At 53.0% G+C, this 22,180-nt stretch overlaps 1 protein-coding gene across 1 annotated transcript; it reads right to left on the reverse strand.

Annotated features, from left to right (window-relative positions):
- Positions 1 to 219: 219 nt before the first annotated feature.
- ADORA2B (adenosine A2b receptor) lies at positions 220 to 15,444 on the reverse strand. The gene is made up of 2 exons (XM_040082277.2): positions 14,985 to 15,444; positions 220 to 3,127 (listed from the first exon to the last, which is right to left on the reverse strand). The coding sequence occupies exons 1-2, from the start codon at positions 15,311 to 15,313 to the stop codon at positions 2,446 to 2,448; spliced, it is 1,011 nt and encodes a 336-aa protein (XP_039938211.1). The 5' UTR covers positions 15,314 to 15,444; the 3' UTR covers positions 220 to 2,445.
- Positions 15,445 to 22,180: the final 6,736 nt, after the last annotated feature.

The raw sequence follows: 22,180 nt of genomic DNA on the forward strand, positions 1-22,180 counted from the left end.
AGCTCTGTGCTTCCACTGGAACAGGATCTTTGGAAGCATCAACGTGCTTGCTGTGCTTTAAATCAAACATTTTCAGACACACTGACCACCCCAAGGCTCCTTCCAGCTGTGATTCCCCGGCCATGCCCTGTCCTCCCTGAGGGCAGCATGGCCTCTCCTGCTGCACCCTGTGAGCGCATCAAGCACGAGAAATAACGGGGCACAGGCTGAGCCAGGTGGTGTGGGTGGTAAATGATGCATTTTGTAAATAACAGTTACTGCAAATACAAAATCTGAGCAACACGAGGAGAACACATCCATCCATGTACAACAGAGCAGTGACAGCTGAATGGCCACAGCTGCACTCGCTACAGAAAGTTCTTCTGCTGGTTTTGTTTCACATTTTTATAGAAACCTTCAGAGCTTTTTATTGAGGGGGGCAAGGGAGGTGTCCTATTTTTATTTTGCCTTGAAATGTCTTTGGCTCAGATCCACAAAGGCACTTCCTGTGCCCAGTGGCCATGACCTGGGCCAGAGTTAATGCCCGGCAGCCCAAAGGCACGGCTGGACTAAGGATGCTCCACATCCATCTGCAGGAATTCTGGCTCGTGAGAGGCATGGGGAGGGAGCAGTGGTGGATGCTGGGCTGCACTGGAAGCTCTCACACATGGACAAGGGTTCTGGAACCTTCTCACTCTGCTGCTGCCATGAGAGTTTGGGTCGGTTCCAGGCAGCCACGGGGAGAGCTTCCATCCTTTGTTGTGAGGATAAACGTGGCTTCCAACCACTTGGCAACGGTGCCAGGGCTGCAGGTGAAACCCTGCTTGTTTCCAGCCGTGATTAACAGGAGGAACAGGGCCAAAGATAACACAGGAGGGAAGGAATGAAGGGAGGGGACAGCCAGGCCCTGCCCACATGGCAGGAGGTGGCCCCAGTGTCAGCTGGCCCCTGACCAAGGCAGATGCGGCGAAGCTGAATGGGGCTGTTAAAGGAGAAGCGCTTGGGACAGTGACTTGAACTGCTCAGACTCGTGCTGGAGGTGCCCATGTCTGAGACTCTGAGCTGTAGCTAAATTTGGACATTGCATAAACACCTGCAAACCCATTCAGAGCTCTCTGGTGATTTCACCCAGCTTTGGGGCTGGGCTGCTCCGATGGCAGTGAAATCCAGCACTCCCAGGGAACCATTCCCTGTGCATGGTGGGCCCGGAGTCATTCCTGCAGCTGCTGTCTGCAGCTTTTGCCAGCTGGCAGAGGAGATGCTGCAGGAGCAAGATTTCTTCAGTTTTTCAATTGATTTTACACCATATTTGTCATTATATATGCCAGAGAAATGAAACAATTGTGGTCTTGTACCCCCCTTTTAGTGCAACAGAATTTTAAAAAATATAGAGTTGACTTCTGTGTGATTCAAGTACAATTTTTCAGGGATAAAAATATAAAAATTACTATTGAGGGGAAAAAAGCATTCACAGCTTCTGGGCTGCAGGCCCAGCCAGACCAAGCTTGAGGAACCAGGTGAGCTGCATCATCCACCTCTCACAGCTGAAACCTGCACTTGGGGAAGCTCTGCAAGGCTGGCAAGTTTTGACCTGGGAGCAAAAACCCAATTGTGGAGCTCGTGTCCCCAAGGCAGAGTGACACTGGCCTTGGTGGCTCTGGTTCAGACGAGCCAAGAACATTGGGGCACTTCTGCCTCCTGCATTTTGAGAGCTGGGAACAGATCTGGAAGCAAACCTGAAGCACTGGGGCTGCCCAGTCCCATTACTTAAAGTCCAAAGTGATTTAAAGGAGATAAAACCTCTTCTCTATAACCTTGGTCAAGTGTTCTCTCAAATCTTTCAGTAAATGGAGTTTCCATGCTGGGCTGGCCAGTTCTGACTGCTTTTCCCATCCACACAGTCCCTCCCCTCAGTGCCTGGAACGCAGATTCCGTTTCACACCAGCAACTGGGCTAAGTAAGACTTTTTCCCATCAGAGAATACAAGCTGCATCAAACAATTGATGGAATAATTAGGGTATTACCGAAGTGCTGTCAAGTATGGACTTAGAGAACAACTCAAAAAAACAGACACAAAATTATTACTCCTAAATGAACCAAAATATTAAAAAATAATAATAATAATAATTAAAATAAAGATCCTATGAGTTGACATGAGCAGCACAATTGGGGAAACACCCCCCCCCCCCAGCAGGTGAGTCTTCCCCAGTCAGTGTCCAACCTGGAAAGGAAACACCTGGAAAGGAAACACGACAGGATCACAGCTCTCACACCCCCTGGGGCTGCAGAGGAGCTGCACTCGGTGTCCCCGCTCAGGTCCCTCCTCTACGAGTTAATTACAAAAATAAAAATAAAAACACAGCTGCACGAGTGCATAGTGGTCATCTCCGAGCGCTCCTGGGCTGCTCACACGGGGAAGGGCAGTGCCAGGGCCGGGCTGGGCACCCAGGGGCAGCAGGGGCAGGGTCATACGGTCACCGAGGCCGCGGGCGAGCTGATGTTGATGACAGTCAGGTGCTGGTTGTTGTCAGAGGGGCACTTGGGGAAGTCGTCGGCCTTGCAGAGGATCTTGGAGAGGATCTTGCGGAAGGTGCAGCGGAAATCCCGGATCCTGTAGGCGTAGATGATGGGGTTGATGACGGAGTTGGCGTGGGAGAGGATGATGGCCACGTACATCACCCACTCGGGCTTGGATCTGGAGAAGTCCTCGTGGAAGTGCGTGATGCAGTTCAAGATGTGCAGGGGCAGCCAGCAGAAGGCAAAAAGCCCCACAATGATGGCCAGAGACTTGGCTGCGTGGACCTCCTTCTGCAGGGTGGTCCTGGAGTTGCCCATCAGCTCCATCTGGTGCAGCTGCTTACAGGCCACCATGAATATCTTGATGTAGATCCCCAGCATGATGACGAGCGGGAGCAGCACGCAGCCGAAGAAGTTGAAGTAGACCATGTAGCTCATGGTCACCACGTTCTCAAAGAGGCACGAGATGAAGCAGCCGTGGGGCTCTGTCCCTGTCTCGTTGGTGGCGTTGGGACAGCCGCTCATGGCTTTATTCCAGCCCATCAGCGGGGTCAGTCCAATCCCAAAGGACAGGAGCCACAGCACCGCGATGAGTCCCCTCGCCCGCTTGCCGGTCACCAGGCTGTTGTATCTGCAGCCCCGGGACAAAACCACACAGTGTTACACAAACCCTGCAGTTCAAGTCATCGCTGCTTTGGTTAATGACACAAAAGCCACACCCACGGGGGGGCCTCACCTCTCTGATCACCCGAGGGGCAAAACCTCTCACCTGTGCTCTTCACCCACCCACACACCGTGATTTTGGGGAGGTGACTCATTTACTATTCCTGAGAGGCGCCAGGCACTGCCCCAGCCCACAAACCCCCTGCAAAGGGCGGGAAAGGACTTGGAGTCTTAAAAAAGTTTTTATCATTGCGTGATCCTAAACCACCAACGGCCAGCAGGGCACGGACAGGGAGGCTGTGGGCATTGATGCTCTCTCACTGAGCAGCCACTGCTGGGGCAGCTGCTGGGCTGACCCCATCCAGCTGGGGCAGTGCTGGTGCCCAGTTTTACCTTGCAGTCCCACACGGGTTATGAAGATGCTCTGCTGTGGCCCAGGGACGGGTGCAGTGCTGAGCCTGTGCTGCCCCACACCTTCCTCATCCCACTGAGTCCCTTCGCAGCCCCTCCAGCCCTCAGGTGCTCAGAGACACAGCGAGAGCAGAGCTGGAACGTGAAGCAGCAAAAGTCCAAAGTCTGGTTTGGGTGCAGCCAGAGCAGATGCCAAAATCAGAGCATCAGTCAGATCCCTCTCTGGAGATGGGAAGAACCAGCAAGTGCCAGAAGACAACGTGAGAAACCATTCCTGTCCTCCCCACAGCCAGTCAGAGTCTGCTGGCTGCCACACGTCCCCTCCTCCCCACACCCTTCTCTCAGTGCTTGTTTACTCTGGCTTGGCTGCCCTGCTCCTCCTTTCCTAAGAACGTTTGTTCTGATTCTCTTCCGGCCCGTGAGGCAGGGGAGGGTTTTATTCCCACAGAACTGCAGCTGTGCCTGTGAATCACTGCACTGCCTCGGTGTGAGCTGCGCCTGCTGCTCCTCCTGCAGGGACAGGGGGGCTCTGCCAGCACCAATGGGGGTCAAAGAGGGGCTGGGGGAGCCCTCAGCTCCTTCTTCAGTTGTGAGCTGGGCTGGCTGGGAGGATGCAGGAGCAGCAGACGCATTCAGGCGCTGCTGAATTGTGGGCAGTCCATGGGGTGGTGTCTGAAGGGTAGATCCAGCCACTGAGGGGCTTCTCCTGCTTTTTTTTCTCTCATTATTAAGTTTCAGTATTTCAGAAGATGAGAAGTTCTCAAACAGGGCATCAGTTCTCATCGCTTTTGAGACCCCACATTAGGTTTTCAGAAGCTGGAGCTGGTCTGGGCTCGTGGGACCTGAAATCGTTGAGATTTGAGAAAGTTGACAGAAACCCAATCTCTTGGCAAAGCCTAAGTCTTAAGCTACAGCCCTGTCCAAGCTCAGCCAGCGCTGCAGAGGCACCAGGAGCTGCTGCTCTCTCTCAGCTCTGCAGTGGGAAGGGAAAACTGCAGCTCTGTGGCTCGTGCCTGCCCTGCTTAGAGGATCGCTCCAGGTGCACCATCCCAAAACCAACCCTGGTGAGACTGGAAAATGCCAAAGGGGCCATTGATTAGAAACAGGAACTGAAGGGATGGAGCGGTTTGTGTGCTCAGGAGCAGGAGGAGCTCCGTGGCCACGCTGTCACCAGGCTGGTGACATTCCGTGCTGCCTCTTGCTGAAAATATTTGGCCCCAAATAAGAATAATAATTCTTCCATCTGCTCTTCTCCTGAACTCTTCTGCTAAGATAAGGCTTGGCTTGAAGGTTTACAAGTTCAGTCAAGAAAGCCACTTAATGTTCCAGTGGTTGTACTGGTGGGCTGTTTATTTTAGAGCTGCTCCTCTTCCCAGCGCTCCCAGCGGAGCTGCAGCCGGGACCATGGCACGTGCATTTTCATATCTTCTGAGAGAAGATGCAAAAACATCCTGAGATCCCGGTCTGCAAGAGCCAGAGCTGAGCAGTGAGGAGGGCTGGAGGCCCAGGGAAGAGTGCAGATGGTTTTTCAGAGGGAACAACCGCCCTGCTCAGATTAGCTCTTCATTTCCCCAGAATTTGCATTGCAAAGCCCTCCCACCACCTCCATCCAGCTGGTGGCAGGTGCTGGTGATGGCCATTGCTGTGGCCAGCCAGAAGAGCCCAGGTGAAATTGAGAACAGCCTGATATCCTAGGATTGTTCATTAATTACCTCGTTATTACCTTAATACACTTATTTGGTGGGACTCTGCCTGTATTGGCCTTAAGTCAACACAAGTTCAGCACGTGCTTTAAAAAAATAAATTAATGAATGTCGCCAGATCCAGGTATGAGGAGTCTCACAAGCTCTTCCCTAAGCTCTATAAAAGGGGGTCAGACAGTGAGGAACCAACAGATTTTCACAGCTCAGAGTTCTCCAGCAAACCTCTCCTTTCTCTTTTAGGCTTAATATTATTAGGAAAAAAACCCCAAAAAAACAAAACAAAAAACCAACCAGAACTATTAAAGTAAATATACTCACCTAAGTCTGCTCAACTAATGTATAACAAATATTGAATCACCTCTACGCTTCCACCCAGAGGCATCAAATGTTGCTTTAATGTAAATAACAGCTGAATATTTTAAAATGATTTAGTGGAATTAAATAACCTGGCAATGCATTAATTCCTTTTACGCCGCCAGACAAAGTCACTTTACTGGTGCAATCACCATGAAGGCTTTAATTATCCCAGCTCCAGCCCGCGCCCTCCCAGTGGACCCGTGGGAGCCCCGCTGGCCTCGTGGGGTGAGTCAGGTTCCTGTCCTGGTGGATGGAGCTGCTCCCTGGCCACCAGAGCCACTGCAGGAGGACAAGTGCCCTAAGGGGAGCTCAGCTTTTGCAGTGTCCCCTGGGCTGTCCCCGCTGTGCCCTCACCCACAGGGGCCACAAAGGCTCCAGCCAGGGCTCCGCTGGGGCTGGACGAGGTGTCCGCTGCTCCTGGTGGCCTTCCCACGGCAGGCATCCCCCGTGGCCCCTCCAAAACCCCGAGTTTTGCTGGGAGAGCGTCACAGCAAACACCAAAAGAGCGAGTTCTGTGAGGAATTCTCGCTGTGTGTGTTGGTAGGATGGTTGGGGTTGGGGGTTTTTTGCGTTTCTGCTGCCATTTCCTGGCGCTGGGAAGGAGCCAAGCGGCCCAGGCTGGTGCTGAGCACAGCTGGCACAGAGCAGGACACGCTGCCAGCCCGGACTCTCCGGAGTTTGGCTCCCAAAGGCAGGAACTGAGTCATGTCCTGCACGTCCCTGGCACCTGCGCCAGCCCCTGCTGGACCCCGGGGAGCTCAGCCCAGCCCCGCTGCCCCTGAGCTCTGTCAAACCAGGAAAGCACAGCAGCAGAAGTTCAGCTTTGGGGGTGATGGGCTTGGGGCAGGAGCAGCAGCAGCCTGGAGGAAACACTCTGGAATGGGGCTGTGCCACATCATTTATCTCAGAGAGCAGGAGCAGGAGAATCCTGCCTGTCCCCAAAGAGCCCAGGACGGACACATCAAAGCCCCTGTCCTGTCCATCGTGTGCTTATGCCACAGCAGAGGCTGCTCAAGGACTTTGGGTTCTCCCAGAGCAGGATCAGCCTCCGATGAACAATTTCAGAGCTTAAACTCCAAACTCACACAGCCTGTGCTCCCCAGCTCCCTCCCCGCTCTGCCCCGTGCCCAGGCTGCTGGATGCAGGGAGAGAAGCAGATGGAGTCTGCAGAACTCGGACCAGGCAGGTGCTCTGGTACAAACAACCACTGACAATTCATTCATTTCTATTTTAAAAGTGAAGGGAAATACACAGACACCTCCGTTCCCAAGGGGTGAGAGCAGCTCGGCTGCCAAGCATTGTGTCCTTGTCACCTCCTCACAGCTGTACTTTGCATCTCGCTCTTTTTTTATTATTATTACTTTTATCTATAACAAAGCAAGCACCGTATCTGCCTCTGTGCTCCATGCACAGCCACGGAGTGGAGATCACACAGCAGCCGAAACATCCTGGCAGGACATTTTAAATGAATCAAAAATTGCACCTTAGAGAGGAGGGGGGGAAGAAAAAAAGAAACAAAAAGAAGAAGCCGCGCTGTTTGAGCAGGAAGGAGTTGGTGGCCAGAGATGTGATCAGTGGTAACGCTATCAGGGGACATCTGCGAGTGTCCCTGTCCCGGGCAGACAAATCACTTCCTCCCGCATCTGGCCCCATTGTGTGCGGGGACAGCAGCGGCACTGCCGTCCTTCCGCTGGGCGGGGCTGCCACACTGTCACTGTCATTGTCATTGTCACACTGTCACTGTCATTGTCACTGTCATTGTCACTGTCACTGTCACACTGTCACTGTCATTGTCACTGTCACACTGTCACTGTCATTGTCACTGTCATTGTCACACTGTCACTGTCAGTGCCACACTGTCATTGTCACTGTCACTGTCATTGTCACACTGTTACTGTCATTGTCACACTGTCACCGTCATTGTCACTGTCATTGTCACACTGTCATTGTCACTGTCATTGTCACACTGTCACATTGTCACTGTCACATTGTCACTGTCATTGTCATTGTCACTGTCACTGTCACACTGTCACTGTCATTGTCACTGTCACTGTCACACTGTCACTGTCATTGTCACTGTCACACTGTCACTGTCACTGTCACACTGTCACTGTCATTGTCATTGTCACACTGTCACTGTCATTGTCACTGTCACTGTCACACTGTCACTGTCAATGCCACACTGTCACTGTCATTGTCATTGTCACACTGTCACTGTCATTGTCACACTGTCACATTGTCACTGTCACTGTCATTGTCACTGTCAATGCCACACTGTCACTGTCACTGTCACCATCACATTGTGACATTGTCACTGTCACCGTCATGGTCACATTGTCAAACTGTCACCCTGCCACTGTCACCCTGCCACTGTCACCCTGTCACTGTCACACTGTCACACTGCCACACTGTCACCCTGTCACAGTCACCCTGCCACACTGTCACAGTCACACTGTGTCACTGTCACTGTCACCCTGGTACACTCTCACAGTCACACTGTCACCCTGTCACTGTCACACTGTCACACTGCCACACTGTCACCTTCACACTGTCACTGTCACCCTGCCACACTGTCACAGTCACACTGTCACCAGCCAGCCCCGGCTCAGGTGAGCTCAGGGCTCAGAGGCAGCACCAGCAGAGCCCTGGGGATGGCTCTGGGGTGGAGAGGAGCGTCCCCTCCCGTGTCCCCGTGTCCCCGTGTCCCCATGTCCCCAGGCACGAGCTGGGGCTGTCAAACAGCCGCTGGTCTAAAACCCTGTCCGAGATGTTCTTATCCATGTGCTCAACCCTCCCATGAGCCCTCCAGCCCCGGGGTGGGGACAGAGCCCGGAGAGGAGCAGCCCCGGCTCCTGCCTCACTGTCCCCGCACCGCCTGGGGACAAGGGACAGCCACAGGGGACAGCACAGGCTGTGCAGCAATGGGGGAACACGGGACAGGCACAAACCCCACAGGGGACAGGTACAAAACCCACAAATGGCACACGGCCGGGCACTCTGGGGTTGGTACGGGCAGCTGCAGCTCTCAGCCCTGCGCTTGTTGAGCACGGCCGGGGCTGTGAGGTGTGAGCGCCTCTCGCAGCAGCCCCCAGCGATTTCCATGTGAGATCTCGGTGTCTGTGCTCGCCGGGCTGTGAGGTGTGAGGGCCTCTCGCAGCAGCCCCCAGGGATTTCCACGTGAGATCTCGGTGTCTGCGCTCGCTGGCTCGGCAGGGTGAGAAAAAACGACTGAAAGCTGAACTCAGACACCGGGGGTGTGAGTGGGGCGGGCTGGGCCAACCCGGGCTGGGGCAGAGCCCGAGAGAGCCCCGGAGCACAGGAAGGAAATGAGCTCAGCCCCTCTCCTGCACGCTGCTCCCACACTCCAGCATCCCCCGACATCCAACATCAGCAGCTGCCCCAAAACCTCCCTGTGCCTGCTGGAGAGTGGGACACTGGTGTGGGATCAGTGGGATACTGGTGTGATACTGGTGTGGGATACTGGTGCTTTGTGTTTCTGAGCCCTAGAGCGCAGCCCCACAGCTCTGCCCTATTTAGGACCTCAGCATCTCCCTCCCGTGCCCTTTTCGCCCTGCTGGGGCCTGGGGCTGGGGATTTTTGTCATTCCGAACCTCCTCGAGGGCCAGGCCTCGCTGTGCAGCACCTGGGGCTGAGTTAAAGGTGCCTGGCAGAGGTGAGGTGGGGACTGGGGTTCAGTCCCAGTTCGGGGGCGATCCCGTGTCCCAAACAGCGCTGAGCGCTGCCCCTCCCAGTGCCCTGCTCGCTCCCACAGCAGATCGGGGGGATGGCAGATCTGCAATGAAACCGGTGCAGCCCCTTCCCAAAGTTCCCAAACCGCTGCTTTTCCACCCACCAGCCCCACCAAGCTGCTCAGCTGCCCTCACTGCAGAGCCCTGAGCAACCTCCCCGGGGGCTGGGGGTTGTGGCAGGGCCAGCACCGAGCCCACCCGAGCCTCGTCCCAGCCTGTTCCAGCAGCTCCGGAGCCCAGCCCGTCCTCTCCTGTGCCTGGGCGCTGCCAGGGTGGGCAGAGCTGCCAGCCCTGTGCCAGCACAAGGGGCACAATGCCATGGGAGGTTCGAGCAGTGGGAAGGGGGGACACGGCCGAGAGCTGCTCCCGCAGGGACTGTGCCCTGTCCCGTGTCCCCAGTGGGTCCAGCAGCTCTGGCCCCAGTGACACCAGTGCCCGCATGGCACTGAAGGGTGCAAGAGCAGGGGCACACACGCAGGGACGGCCCCACTGATGCACTCCCAGGTTATTTGTGGCTCATGCCCAGGCCTGATGTCATCCATTGGATTAGGAGTTAATCCTCTCTTCGGATTGCAAAACTCCCTAAACATTTCAGGTTTGTGTAGTTTGTTTTTGGTTTTGTTTTGTTGTTTGTTTTTTTTTTTTTTTTTTCAGGGAGAGGTCAAAAGATCTTCTGGAACAAAATTCTGCTGGATTTCAGAAATTGCTTTTTAAAAAAAAAAAAAAAAAAATCTTAAAATTAATCTGTATTTTTACAGACTGAGCTGGCCTAAACAGAATAAAAACCTTCTAAATCCAAAGCTCTGGGTTCTGACTCAGCCTGCAAATCGGTGCCCTCAGCCAACAGCCTGGAACCAACCCTGACATCCCTGATGCTCCCTGGTGTCCCTGGTGTCCTCCAGCTTCTGCAGGAGCTGTGCTGGGGCAGAGGTCCCGAAGAGTTCCCTAATTCCTTTTCCTGTCAGGACTTTTGTTTTTTTGGGGGGAAGTGGCCTCGGAGATGCAGGAAAGATATAAAAATCTGGGACATCCATTTTAAGGAAACCAGGCTGCTCACAGCTAAAAATAGTTGTGATTTCCCCTCTCTGCTTTATTACCATGAGGGCACATGTGATTATTCCTGATTTTGTTGTGTTTTGGCCGCATCCGAAGGCTGGAGCGAGTGGCAGCCCCGTGAGAGCTTCCCACGTCCCCTGGGCCCAGCTTGGCTGACACAAACTTCCCTAAAAATGTGACAGCTCCATTGCTCAAGCGAACACCCCGGCCCTCCTGCCCTTGCTGCGTTTGTGGCACTTGCAGTTTCTAACTCAGAGATAACCAAGGCCAGGCACAGCATCCTGAGGGCTGGGGAGGCTCTGGAAGCAGGGAGCAGGAATCAGGATGCTCAGGGAACGGGCACAGCACGGGAGCAGCAGAACACGCCCGGGGTTCAGATGAAGGGAAGTGCAAGGACAAAAGGAAATGAGGCAAGGGCACAGGGAGGAAGAGCAGCTGCAGTTCTGTGAGCTGATGGCACTCACAGAGTGGCAGGTGAGCACCAAGAGGATTTGCTCCGCTCCCCAGTGGCTCCAGCCCTCCCAGCTGACATCAAACCCCACGAATTCGCTTTGCTGAGCTACAAGCTGGGAACTGACAGGAGCCTGGGAACAAATCTTCACTGGGGAACACAGAGGGAACCCCTCCTCTGCAGCAGGGAGCAGCAGGGGCAGGCAGAGCCTCAGCATCAGCCAAGCCACCTCTGGAAAGGATGAGGAACAGCCACAATCTGAATTTAATCTGTCCCACGAGGACAGCAGGAAGGAGCTGCACTGTTGCCTTCATGTCAAAGCCAAGGGGGGCAGCAGCTCCTGTGGGGCACTGGCAGGAGCAGGGCAGATCAGGGCAGCACCATCAGCAGATCCTGATCCCATTAACTGATTGTGAACCCATAGGAGGATCCTCTGGCTGCAGGAGGGGCAGAAAGGGCTCAAAGATGTGCAAAAAGGGAGAGGATGTGGCTGGGACCCTTTTTTCATAGCAAAGCTTCCCTGGAACCTCAGCCCTGCACATCTGCAAGGGGTGAAGTTGAAGATGGTAGAGAACTAAACCCAGGACCAGCAGCAGATCAGCTCAAATCCCAGGGAACTGGGGAGAATTTTCCCACGGCAGGTCCCAGCTGGGATGTTTGCCAGGCAGCAGTGCCACATTCACTGTCCTGCAGGAGGTACCAGTGGACAGGGGCACGCACAGCGTTGTGTCACTCAGTGTTCCGCTCTCCTTTTGCTCTCTAAATACAGATTTCTCTTCTCCCTCCCTAATTCCTGACACGTTTGTTCCAGGCATCCATCCCTACCTACAACTCTTCGCCATGCCAAAGGATTTGGGTTAATGCAAATAAAAGGAAACTGTTTTATTCCACCTACAAATCTTCTTTGGCTCCCAGCTACGGGACTGTGGGGTGAAATCCAGCCCTGGAGGAAGCCAGAGAGCAAAATCCTCTGTGCCAAGTGCTCTCTGCAGGATGGATTTGCTGCTGCTGAGAGATGCTGGATTCCCTGGCTTGGAGGAAGCGCTGGGGGGGGCCGGGCTGGCAGAGGAGAGCTGGCATGGAGCTGTGTCCCTGGGCACAGGGATGGGCACACAGGGTGGCAGCGGCCAGGAGGGTGCAGGAAGAGGGGACAGAGTGTCCGAGGACAAGGAGCTGCATCCTGGTGATGGCCAAGGGAGGAGGGACCCAGGGAAGGGCTGGGAGCTGCAGCTGCACAGAATGGGCAGCGTGGGTGGGGGCTTCTCCACAAACAGTAAATTCATCAAAAGCAAACAAGCGAAATACGAGTTTCGAGGGACAGAAAGAATTCATGGCTTCGGGTCAAATTCAGCAAATATTTTTAGCCAGAAGAGGGAGGGTTCTAAACCACCATTTTTAAAATAAGATTTTTGTTCTGCAGTTCTCCAGATGAGAATTTGTCAGTTCCTTTCCCCAGTGAGGAGCTCTTGATCTCAAAAAGCAGCACAGACGCATTGGAAGGGTTGGGCAACTCAACCCAAAATCTGCCAGGTTGGTCAGGATCGCTTCGCTTCACTGAAACCTCCCAACATCGCTGTTCCAGTTTCACTGAAACAATTTTCCTCTCCCCCATGGGATTTCTTGGTTCAGCCACAGAGCTGAAAAATCCATTATTAGCCTGGCTGTAATGCAAAGTTCTGCTGTGCACCCCAGCCCACAGGCCTGCCCAGCCTCTCAAAGAGCTCTGAAAGGGTATTAAATAATGGGGCACAGCCAGTCCTTAATGTCCCTGCCGAGCTTTCCACAGGGAGCTGATGGAGCGCTAGATGTGACAAGGACACTCATCTGCTCTGCAACAACCACATTATTTATGGTAATTGCTGGACAGGGCTGGGCACAAATCATTTTCTTAAACATTTAATACTTCATGGTATCAGCCTCTGCACTGGCCTCCAGAACGGGCGTTTTAATGAGAAAAGCTTTTCCTACAGCCTCCATTCCTAGAAATTGATGATCAGCTTCCCGTTCCCACAGCACAGCGCTGCTTCCAGAAATGGCACGTGCTCCTGCCCAGAGAAGGTTCTGGGAGAAGTTCCTCCCCTCTCCCTGCCAGAAGCACTGGAGCATCCCAGGAATAATGATGCTGAAAACTCCAACCAAGCCTCGCTGGGAAAACCCTGGTGCAGTAGAGAAGGGTTTTGCCTGTGTAGATTTATAACCTCCTCTATCCCCTGTTGATCTTGGCTGTACAACTAAAAAAAGCCTTTTGGTATCAGTCCCTAAATCTCCTGTCACCGAGGCGGTGGCCTGTCCATTGTCCTGCTCCTCACAGGGAGAACCTCCCTCCTTCGAAAGGAGTTTTTTACTCTCTGGTCCCTTCTGAGAGCGCTGAAATAGGCCTCAATGCCAAGATGGAGTTTAATCCAAATTTCGCACTTCAGCCAGCCTAGGATGGGACTCCTTGGTCTCCGTTTGTGTCCAGCTTGAGAGCACTCATAGGAATAAAGATGTTTGTGCAAATGGAATAAAAGATGTGGCGTGAGATGGGGTGAGGAAAGCGAAGCTGGGAAAGAATCCTGAAGCAAGGCAAAAGTGCCCTGGGATGAACTGCCTTGGTGGAGAATTGAGCAAACCCGCTCGAGACCAGGATTAGGGAAAAAAAGAGCGGAGGAAATACTGGCTGTTCTGTCAGTCGGCACAGCCACTTCCCTTCTGCAAGCGCAGGAACGATCCCTCAGAGCGTTTCTGATCCTCTGCTTCCCCCCAGATCTCAGCGGAGCAGAAACCCCTCAGCACAGTTTCCTCAGCTGCAGAAAGTGCCTGTGGTGCAAAAACAGAGCGATTGCCTGACAGCTTGTGGCCAGGGGTGTGATTAAACTGAAACTTAAAAATCTGACCTGCTTCTGTAGCTGCTGCTGTGCTGCTGCCCCACGACCCGAACGAACGGGTGGAAAAGACACTGCAGCATTTTCCGGAGCCAGGGTGGGGGTGTGAGCCCGGCTGGGTGGCTGGGAGGGTCAGAAACGGGGTCAGAGATGCTGGAAACAACCTGTCCCTGTCCCAGTCCCTTTCCCTGTCCCTGCTCTGCTGCGGGTCTGCTCCGGTTTGCACGACGTCCCCTGGAATTTCCACGCGCCGCGCTCGATGACACACGGCCACGCTCTTCCACCTCTGCCTGATGACTAATTCGTATTTGCTCAACCTATGGGAGGTCTCAGATGCAAGGTGCCAGAACAGGGTGAAAGGGTTTTTTCCCTTTTTAACTAGTTTTAGCGTGACTTCATTGCTGGTGCACGGGAGATGCCGGGGACGAGCAGAATCCAGGAAAGCTGCGGCTTTCCGGAGTTCAGCTGAGGTCCCTGTGCCGCATCTGCCCGGCTTCCCCACAGCCTCCGCTCCTGGCCCGTCCCTGGAGCTGTCCTGGACTCCTGGGGGCTCCATCCATGCCTTATTCCCAGGGAAGGACAACTGAGACACGGAGGAGGCTGAGATGAACAAACTCAGGCTGCTGATAATGCAAAGCCCGGGGTTTGGCGCATTTCAGCTGAAGGAAGCTGCAGCTCCAGCCCACTGGAGAGGCGCCTGTAACTTCTATTCCATACAGTTTTTCCCATTTTAATTCCCATGAATTAGAAGGAAACCAATTTGTGTCTTGGATGCTGCAGTTGGGTGAGACTGAACTGTAAAACTCTAAAATCTGACATTTTTCTGCTCCCCCTTCTCCTTTCACAGTAGGAATTAGGAGAAAGAGTGGCCACTCCTCTGTTTAATTACCTGGGAGATGCCGGGACACCACAATAAAGGGGCTGGATAAATTCCTACACAGATGAGCCACAACCATCCCAAACACAGCCTCACACCACGGCAGCCCCTCCAGGGAAGCCACTGACCCTCCCAAGGCACACATCCTCAAGAAACTGAACTTCCAGGTGTATTTTGAGGTGGGAAACTGATCCCAGTCCCGCAGCGAGTGCCAAACCTCCGTTATCTTCATCACCTAGGGGCAGCAAAACTTTTGGGGCAGCACCGGAGATTAGAGGTCCCTGCAGGCTAAGGGCAGGAAGATCAGACACGGGCTGTCAGAGAATGCGGCTGCCCGCTCCCGCTGCAACCTCTTACCTCAGTGGGATCTTGATAGCCAGGTACCTGTCGATGGCCACGGCCAGCAGGCTGAAAATGGAGCTTTGGGTCAGCACCAGCACGAAACAGGCGAAGAAGAGGCAGCTGTGAAAATCCACCTGGAAGCCGATGCTGATGGTGATGGCGAAAGGGATGGCCAACAACCCCACGGCGATATCGGCCACGGCCAGCGACACCAGGAAATAGTTGGTGGCGTTCTTCAAGGTGCTGTTGATGGCCACGGCCCAGCAGACCAGCACGTTGCCCGCGATGGAGAGCACGGCGATGATGAGCTCCAGCACGATGTAAGTGGTTTTCATAGTGTCCATGGCGAGAGCCCGGCGCCCGGGAGCGGGCGCCGCTCATGGGAAGAAGGGAATTTCCAGCGGGCTCCCTCCCGCAGGTACCGACACGCCGCGGGGCGGCCGAACGCCCATGTCCGGGCTCCCCGCGGCCCTGGGGGGGCCGGAGGGGCGCGGCGAGCCCCGGGTGGCGGCCCCCCGCAGCCCGCACGGCCCGGCCCCCGCCCGGCATCCGCGGGTCCCGCTCAGCGCCCGCCCGCAGCCACCGCCGCCCGCGGGGCCATCGGGGCCGCTCCGCCCGACCGGGGCCGCTCCGCCCGACCGGGGCCGCTCCGCACGGGGATGCTCCGCCGCTGCCGCCCGCTCCCCGCGGAAAAGCCGCTGCCGGCGGTGGCGGGGCTATTTCTGCTCGTGGGGCGAGCGGGGCGGGGAGTGCGCGGCGCGGAGCCATTGGCCGGGACCCGGCGGCACCGGCACCGCGCCCCCGCAGCGCCCGGCCCCGGGACGGCTCCCCCCGGCCCCGTTCCCCACCCCCGGCCCCGTTCCCCACCCCCGGCCCCGTTCCCCACCCCCGGCCCCGGCACGGCTCCCCCCGGAGGTTTTGGGCACCGTTCTGCACAATTGGGAATAAAAAGTTGCCCTCGCTGTTCCCAAACTCGGATGATGCTGCTGCTCCGGGACACCGGAGTTGCCTCACCAAAAAAAAAAAGCAAAACCCAAAAATCGCCAGCAGCAGAGCGCTGACACAAAGTAAGAGATTTCACAAAATCCTAGCAGTGCTCAGTCTCTGGATGGTTATAGCACAGCGGGGCATTTCCTGATGTAAGAAATGGCAAAATACCACAGATTAGCAAATGCTGTTACTCACAGGGCTGAAGTGGTTTTGGTCTAAGGAGCTTCAAAAAAAATTATACCAGCAGGGGTTGTCTGCTCTGCTCTGGTGGATCTTAATCCAGCAGGAAAGGTGAATATAATTTAGTAACTGGTTACCTTTTCAGCGCAGGTGTCATGCTTGGTATTTTGTTCACCATCAAAACACAGAACAGAGACTGAACTTCACACCACTGCTGAAGCATCCAGCAGAATGGAGTAGTCCAGAGTAGAAAGTGGAAAAAAATGCAAACAAATAAAGAAAATAAATCATCCTGTAGCAAACAGAAAGTAAAAAAAAATGCCATTGAGTTTTTTGGTTTTTTTTTTAACAGTTGTAAACTGAATCCTGTGGAAGGGAATACTTTCTGAGGATCCAGAGTTAATCAGAGCAAAAAACATATGGGAAAAATAGGATTGAAATGATTCCTTTGGGTCTAACAGATACAAAGGGGGACTCTGAATTTATATTGAACAATTTTTATCAAGTTGGACTCTCAGGATATGTAAGAAACCTGTGCCAGGGATACATTTAATTTGATGGGGACACACAGGAGCATCACTGCCCTTTGCACTCCCACTACCACTGTGGATTCCAGGCACTCTGGTGTCACAGAGAAGAACCAATTCCACGATGGCATTAACAGGGAAGCCCTTAAATCCCAGGATTCAAAGCTCAGTGTCTGCCTGGAAGTGCCCTGAAAGGAGCAGCGGAGTTTGAGGTGAGCTCAAGGTTCATAGCCCCAGGTCTGGCTGCTCCATCAGCGCTGGCTGGATCCTGAACTTGCCCACACTGGTTTGGTTTATTTATTATTTTGGGATGAGTGCAGCTTCCCTCTGCAGAGGCTGTTATAATTATGTAAACTATCATGGAAAAGCGCTTTTCTCCCCAAAGGGATGGATTTACATCAGGGTTTTCACACACATTGTTTTTCTAGTGCAGGAACATGTGCCAACAGCCACCTTCTGCTGTGTTACAGCACCTCAGCAAAACCAGAATTAACTTTCTGCAGTGGATACATTTTATTAGAGAAAGATCTGCTTTTGTGATCATGGAAGCACTTATTACAGGCTGAGCCCAGGGAAATTGTGGTTTATCAAGTCAGACACGAACAGAGAAACCATTATTTCAGGTTCTGATGAATGGGTTGTTTGGGCAAGGTCTCTGTGAGACAGGTAGTGAGGCACAGAATATTGTGGATTTTGCATTACAGGGAGATTCATGGCCCTCCAAAGCAGCAGAACCCGTGCCAAGGTCCAGTGGTTTATTCTGGCAGTAACTGGTGCAACTGAGCTTACTCCCAACACAATTCCTGCGAGGAGAGCCAAGGACAAGTGTGCTCAGCTCTGTTGTAGCAAAGGTGGTTAAATCCTGCTGGCAGGAAGAACAGGATGAGCCCATTCCCAGATGCTGCCCTCCAGCTGTGCTCTTTGAGCCCTCTTAAAAGGTCTGGCATCGCACACCCTACCATGAAACACCAAGTGAACGTGCTGCCCTGCGGAGCAGCGACCTGAGCACTGCAAAACCCTGGGGCTCGGGGGATCCCGGGGGAAAATTTATCTTCTGGAATCTGTAAAGGAGCAAGGAAACCACAGAACCATCGAGGTAAACCCAGCCCAGAGCCAGCAGGCTGATTGATGGGTGATGAATCCATTCGAGAACTGGAGTGCAGCAGTACCATGGCAGCACCAGAGCCCTGCTGGATGCTCAGATGGCAGACACAGACGAAATCACCACTACTATTATTTTCCTGGATTCCGCTTCCCTCCAGGGATTCGCGTCCCAACACTCACGTAGGGAACAGCAGCAGCCCCAATCTGCCGCTTTCAAGTCGCGAGCACGGCCCGGGCTGCTTTGTTCCGAGGGAAACCGATTGAAAGGGATCCCACGTTGTGAATGGCGCTGCGCTGGGAGAAGGAGCGGCACCCTGGGGCGGCCAGGGCCGCTGTCCCCGCGGCTTGGCAGGAGCCCTCCAGCCTCGTACGTGCTGTTCCTTCTGTCGCTGCCGTCCCGGGGGAGCCGAGCTGCCGCTTCGGAGGCCGAGCTCTTCCTGCAGCCCCTGTGATCTCTCCTGAGCAGGCTCCGGCTGCTCCGAGGACTTCCCGAGCGAGCTCTGCCTTCACACCTCCAGCGCTCTTGGCCCAGCCACAAAGGGCTGGAGAGGAGCCCCAGTAACACATCCCTGCACACACACCCAGCCAGGGCCCGGCCAGCCCACGGGACAAGGCTCTGAGCACAAAGAAAAGCTCCCGAGCCAGGGAGAGCCGAGATGTTCTTGCTGTTCCCACAGCCAGATTTGCCAGCTCAGACACTCCTCAGCAACCTCAACAACAATTTTTCCTCTCTAAGCCTGCAGAGTTAAGAACAAGCACTGAAGCTGGAGAGTCTCTGCTGCGAAGGGACACAGATATCACCTGGCTATCAAAAATAAAGGGGGATGCCATCCAAGAAGTTCATCTGTCTTGCTGCTTCAGGCACACCATCATACTGGCTTTGGCAGCCCCGCATCGATCTGTGAGCGCTGCAGCAGTGGGCAGAATTCCCCTGGGGTGGTACAGGGCACCCAGCACTGGTGGTGCTGCAAGCAGAGGAGCTGCCATCCATCCCTTCCCACTGAGGGCAGCTCCACCCCAAAACTGCCCGCGACACGGGGACGGGAAAGGGGGAGAGACAGAGGCATTGCCACCAGCCTGCCGAGCCCCATCCCCGCTCATGCCTCCACTGGTACTTTTCAGCTGTTTTCCTGGACAAGACAGAGCCTGTCCTGAGCCTGACTCCAAGCAAGGATTCCCAAGACAAAACACAACCCCCAAACCGCAGAGCAGGTACAAAAGCCGTGCTGCCAGCGACGGGCTGAACTGCTGGGTCTGCCCCAGCCAGGTGAAAGGAATGGATGTTCTTGGTTAACTTGCAGGCAGTGACACCTCTGCATTTTTATTGCCCACGCTGCGCTGAGCATTAGCACATCAAAAGCTCCTTACGAGCCATGAATTACACGATGATAAGAATGGCCCAAGGGGAGGTTTCTGGCTGTAAAGCTGCAGGCGTTTTGCTGGAAGAGATGGAAAGTAAAGAGTAAAATTCCAGGGAAAGCTATTTCCATACTGAAGATTTCAATCGCTCGGCAAAACCCTTGGAAAACCAAACAGAAAAACTTAATCTTACTTTAAGATCGTAAACTTCGGATGAACAAACTTGGATTTTCCTAGTCCCCAGGGTCATTGCCAGATAATAAGAGTGCATTATCCTGGAATCTCAAACTGGTGCTTTAAATTATCTACAAGAATTCATCTCACAACAATGCAGGTGTGTGAATTCTTTAGAAATTGTTTCATTAGAAAACAAAGAAGTCACCACAAGATTGAAAAAAAACCCCAAACCATAAACGGCTCCACCAAAGCAGTTGAATTAAAAAGGAAGGATTTTGGCTGAGCAGAGGCCAAGGTATGAGAACATCATTTTGAAGAAACTTTTCATTTTTTTTTTTTCTCTGTGTTTGGTTTTGTGTACTAACCAGTTTCTGGGGTGGAAAGCCAAGTGCCTCTTTCAGCAGGATTTGAGAAGCAAAGCTGCTGCTCCAGGCTCACAGCGCTGAGCCCTGCACGGGGCTGGTACCGGGCCCAGCATCTCCTTTATGCTGCTGGAGCAGGTACAGCCGATTTCCCCGAAAAATCAATGGGAACCGTTGTGTTTCCAGGCCAACATCAGCTCCGGAGAAGCTGGATAGGCGCTGATGCCCTTTGCAATTCAAACAACCTGCGATTGCTTCATTCGGAGCTGAGCTGCTTCCTGGGCAGAACCTTCACGAGTTCATACCCCCAGACCTTGCTGAGTGTCCTCTTCACTCCCAGTCAACACTTCACAGCAAAAGGGGAAGTGGTTCTGCTCCCTGCCCAGCCCTGACATCAGGGAAATGAGTCCTCACCCCCAGCCTTTAAAGCAATTCAGGTTCATGCACAGATGTGACATTTGGAGATCCAATTGAATGCAATGAAAGGTCTTGAACGGGTGCAATAGAACTGCTCTGAATATGGAATTATGCTCAAATACTAGAGAAAAGCAAGATTTCGTTCAAATCCCTCAGCCAGCTTTCTCTGTGCAAGATCAGCTCATGATTTATAAATTTTTGTTATTACTATTATTGAGATTATCTGTGGCTGTCAGAGGACTTAGAAGCCTGTGGTGCTCCAGGTCCCAGCCAGAGCTCTGAAAACCACTTCTGATCCCCAAAAATCAGGCTCCTTTCACAGGCAGGTCACCCAGAGGTTAAAAAGCAGCTTAGCTGTGGTGAAGGGAAACTGCAGAATACACACAAAAATACAAATGAGCAACGGCAGGGGCAGGACCTTCCTGTGCTGCCAGCTGAACCTGCACTCAGAGCCTGCCTGAACCCCAATGCCGTTATCACACAGCCCCTGTTGGATCGCTCCATCAGAAATGAACATTTTGTTCTGCCCATGCTCCACAACCACTGGCAAAAGGAAATCTGGTGCTGTTAAAGCCCAAGAATTTGGTTAATGTGGTTTCCATCCTTGCAAGATTCCATCAGAAACCCTCTGAGCTCAGTCCCTCGGAAAGCAATGTCTAATGACAGCTGAAGGGAAGAACTGGCCTGCACTAATCCATGGCATATTATTTATTATTATTATTATTATTATTAACCCCTCTGCAAGCCTCAGTCAGAACTCTCTCCCCAAGGCTGAGCTGTGCAGATTATTATTTATGAATAAATTATTTTTATTTAGACACATTCGGGTGCCGACACTTTCACTCACAGCTTTTACTGGACCTGCCCTGGTTGTAGTTCAGATTTGGGTAAGGAAAGCAACAAACGTTTTATAACTGAAAAAAAACCCAAAGAAGAATCAGGATTGCAGCTTCACTTCCCAGGAGTTTCATCCTGTTGGGAGAATGTTGGGAATGTCCTGACAAATCGCTCACCTGGGGAGTTCCTTTGTCTCCATGGTTAGAGCCTGGGAGTGGCTTCCTGTGAGAGAAAGGATGAACTGAGGAGGCAAAACTTACAGCACATCAAGGTAGAATAAAGGTTTGAACTGCTATATATTCTTTTTTCTTTAAGCCAAGAGAAGTTCCAACCGGAGCTTTGCACAGAAGGTGTGCAGCTGTGGGGAGCAGGTTAAGAAAGGCGTTTGCTCCCACGTTAATTCTCTTAATCTTGTTACTTTCTCTTTAACCAGCTTGAACTCTTGCTGAGGGGTGAGGATGAAGCCTCGGTCATTGCTGTGTATTAAAGAGGGGACAGCAGTTCACTTTCTGGATATGTGAATAATGTTTACCCACGCTGGCATTTTACAGCTCCATTTTCTTCCTGCTAAGCTCAATAAAACCAGTGACTCCCCCACCATCTGACTCTCCTGGGTCAGACATTTACTGACATTTACTCTAGGGTCCTGCTCCATTCCAGGATCAAATTCTGAATAATCCTGTGAGGCTTCAGCCATCTGGTTCTGACCTTTGCAGCCCATCTGGAAGACTCTTTATTCTACTCACATTGCTTATGCTTCTCTTCCATCTGTTCTGCCTTCCACCTTTCAGCAGTCAGGAAGGGAACTCTTCTTTCCATGTCAATCCATGTTCTCCATCAGGAGTCACCTGGCACTAAAAGCACACCGAGCCACAAAGCTGCCCTGGATCTTGTCCTCACCCCACCTACACCCACCCACCAATCACCCCTGGAATTAACTGGCCTCAGCTTTCATTTTCAGTCTCTTGCTGAACCAAACCTATCCATGGCCATCACTCAACTGGCCATCTCCACAGAGAATCCAGCTTTGCCCACAAATGTATCAAAGCACCAGGAGTGTCTGAAAAGAGACAGCAGAGCCTGAGGGAGCATCATTTAATGCCCAGCATTAAAAATCCAGGGCTGAAACACAACACTTAAGGTGGGGAAAGACAAAGTACTTTGGGTTATGTAGATGACAACTCTTCCCCTGCCCAGCTGGACACACCTGAGAGGCCTGAAGAGCTTTAAATCTCCACTTCTTCCATCATCTCGTTCT

This window comes from Hirundo rustica, chromosome 19, assembly GCF_015227805.2.
Source record: "Hirundo rustica isolate bHirRus1 chromosome 19, bHirRus1.pri.v3, whole genome shotgun sequence".
Taxonomy (NCBI): domain Eukaryota; kingdom Metazoa; phylum Chordata; class Aves; order Passeriformes; family Hirundinidae; genus Hirundo; species Hirundo rustica.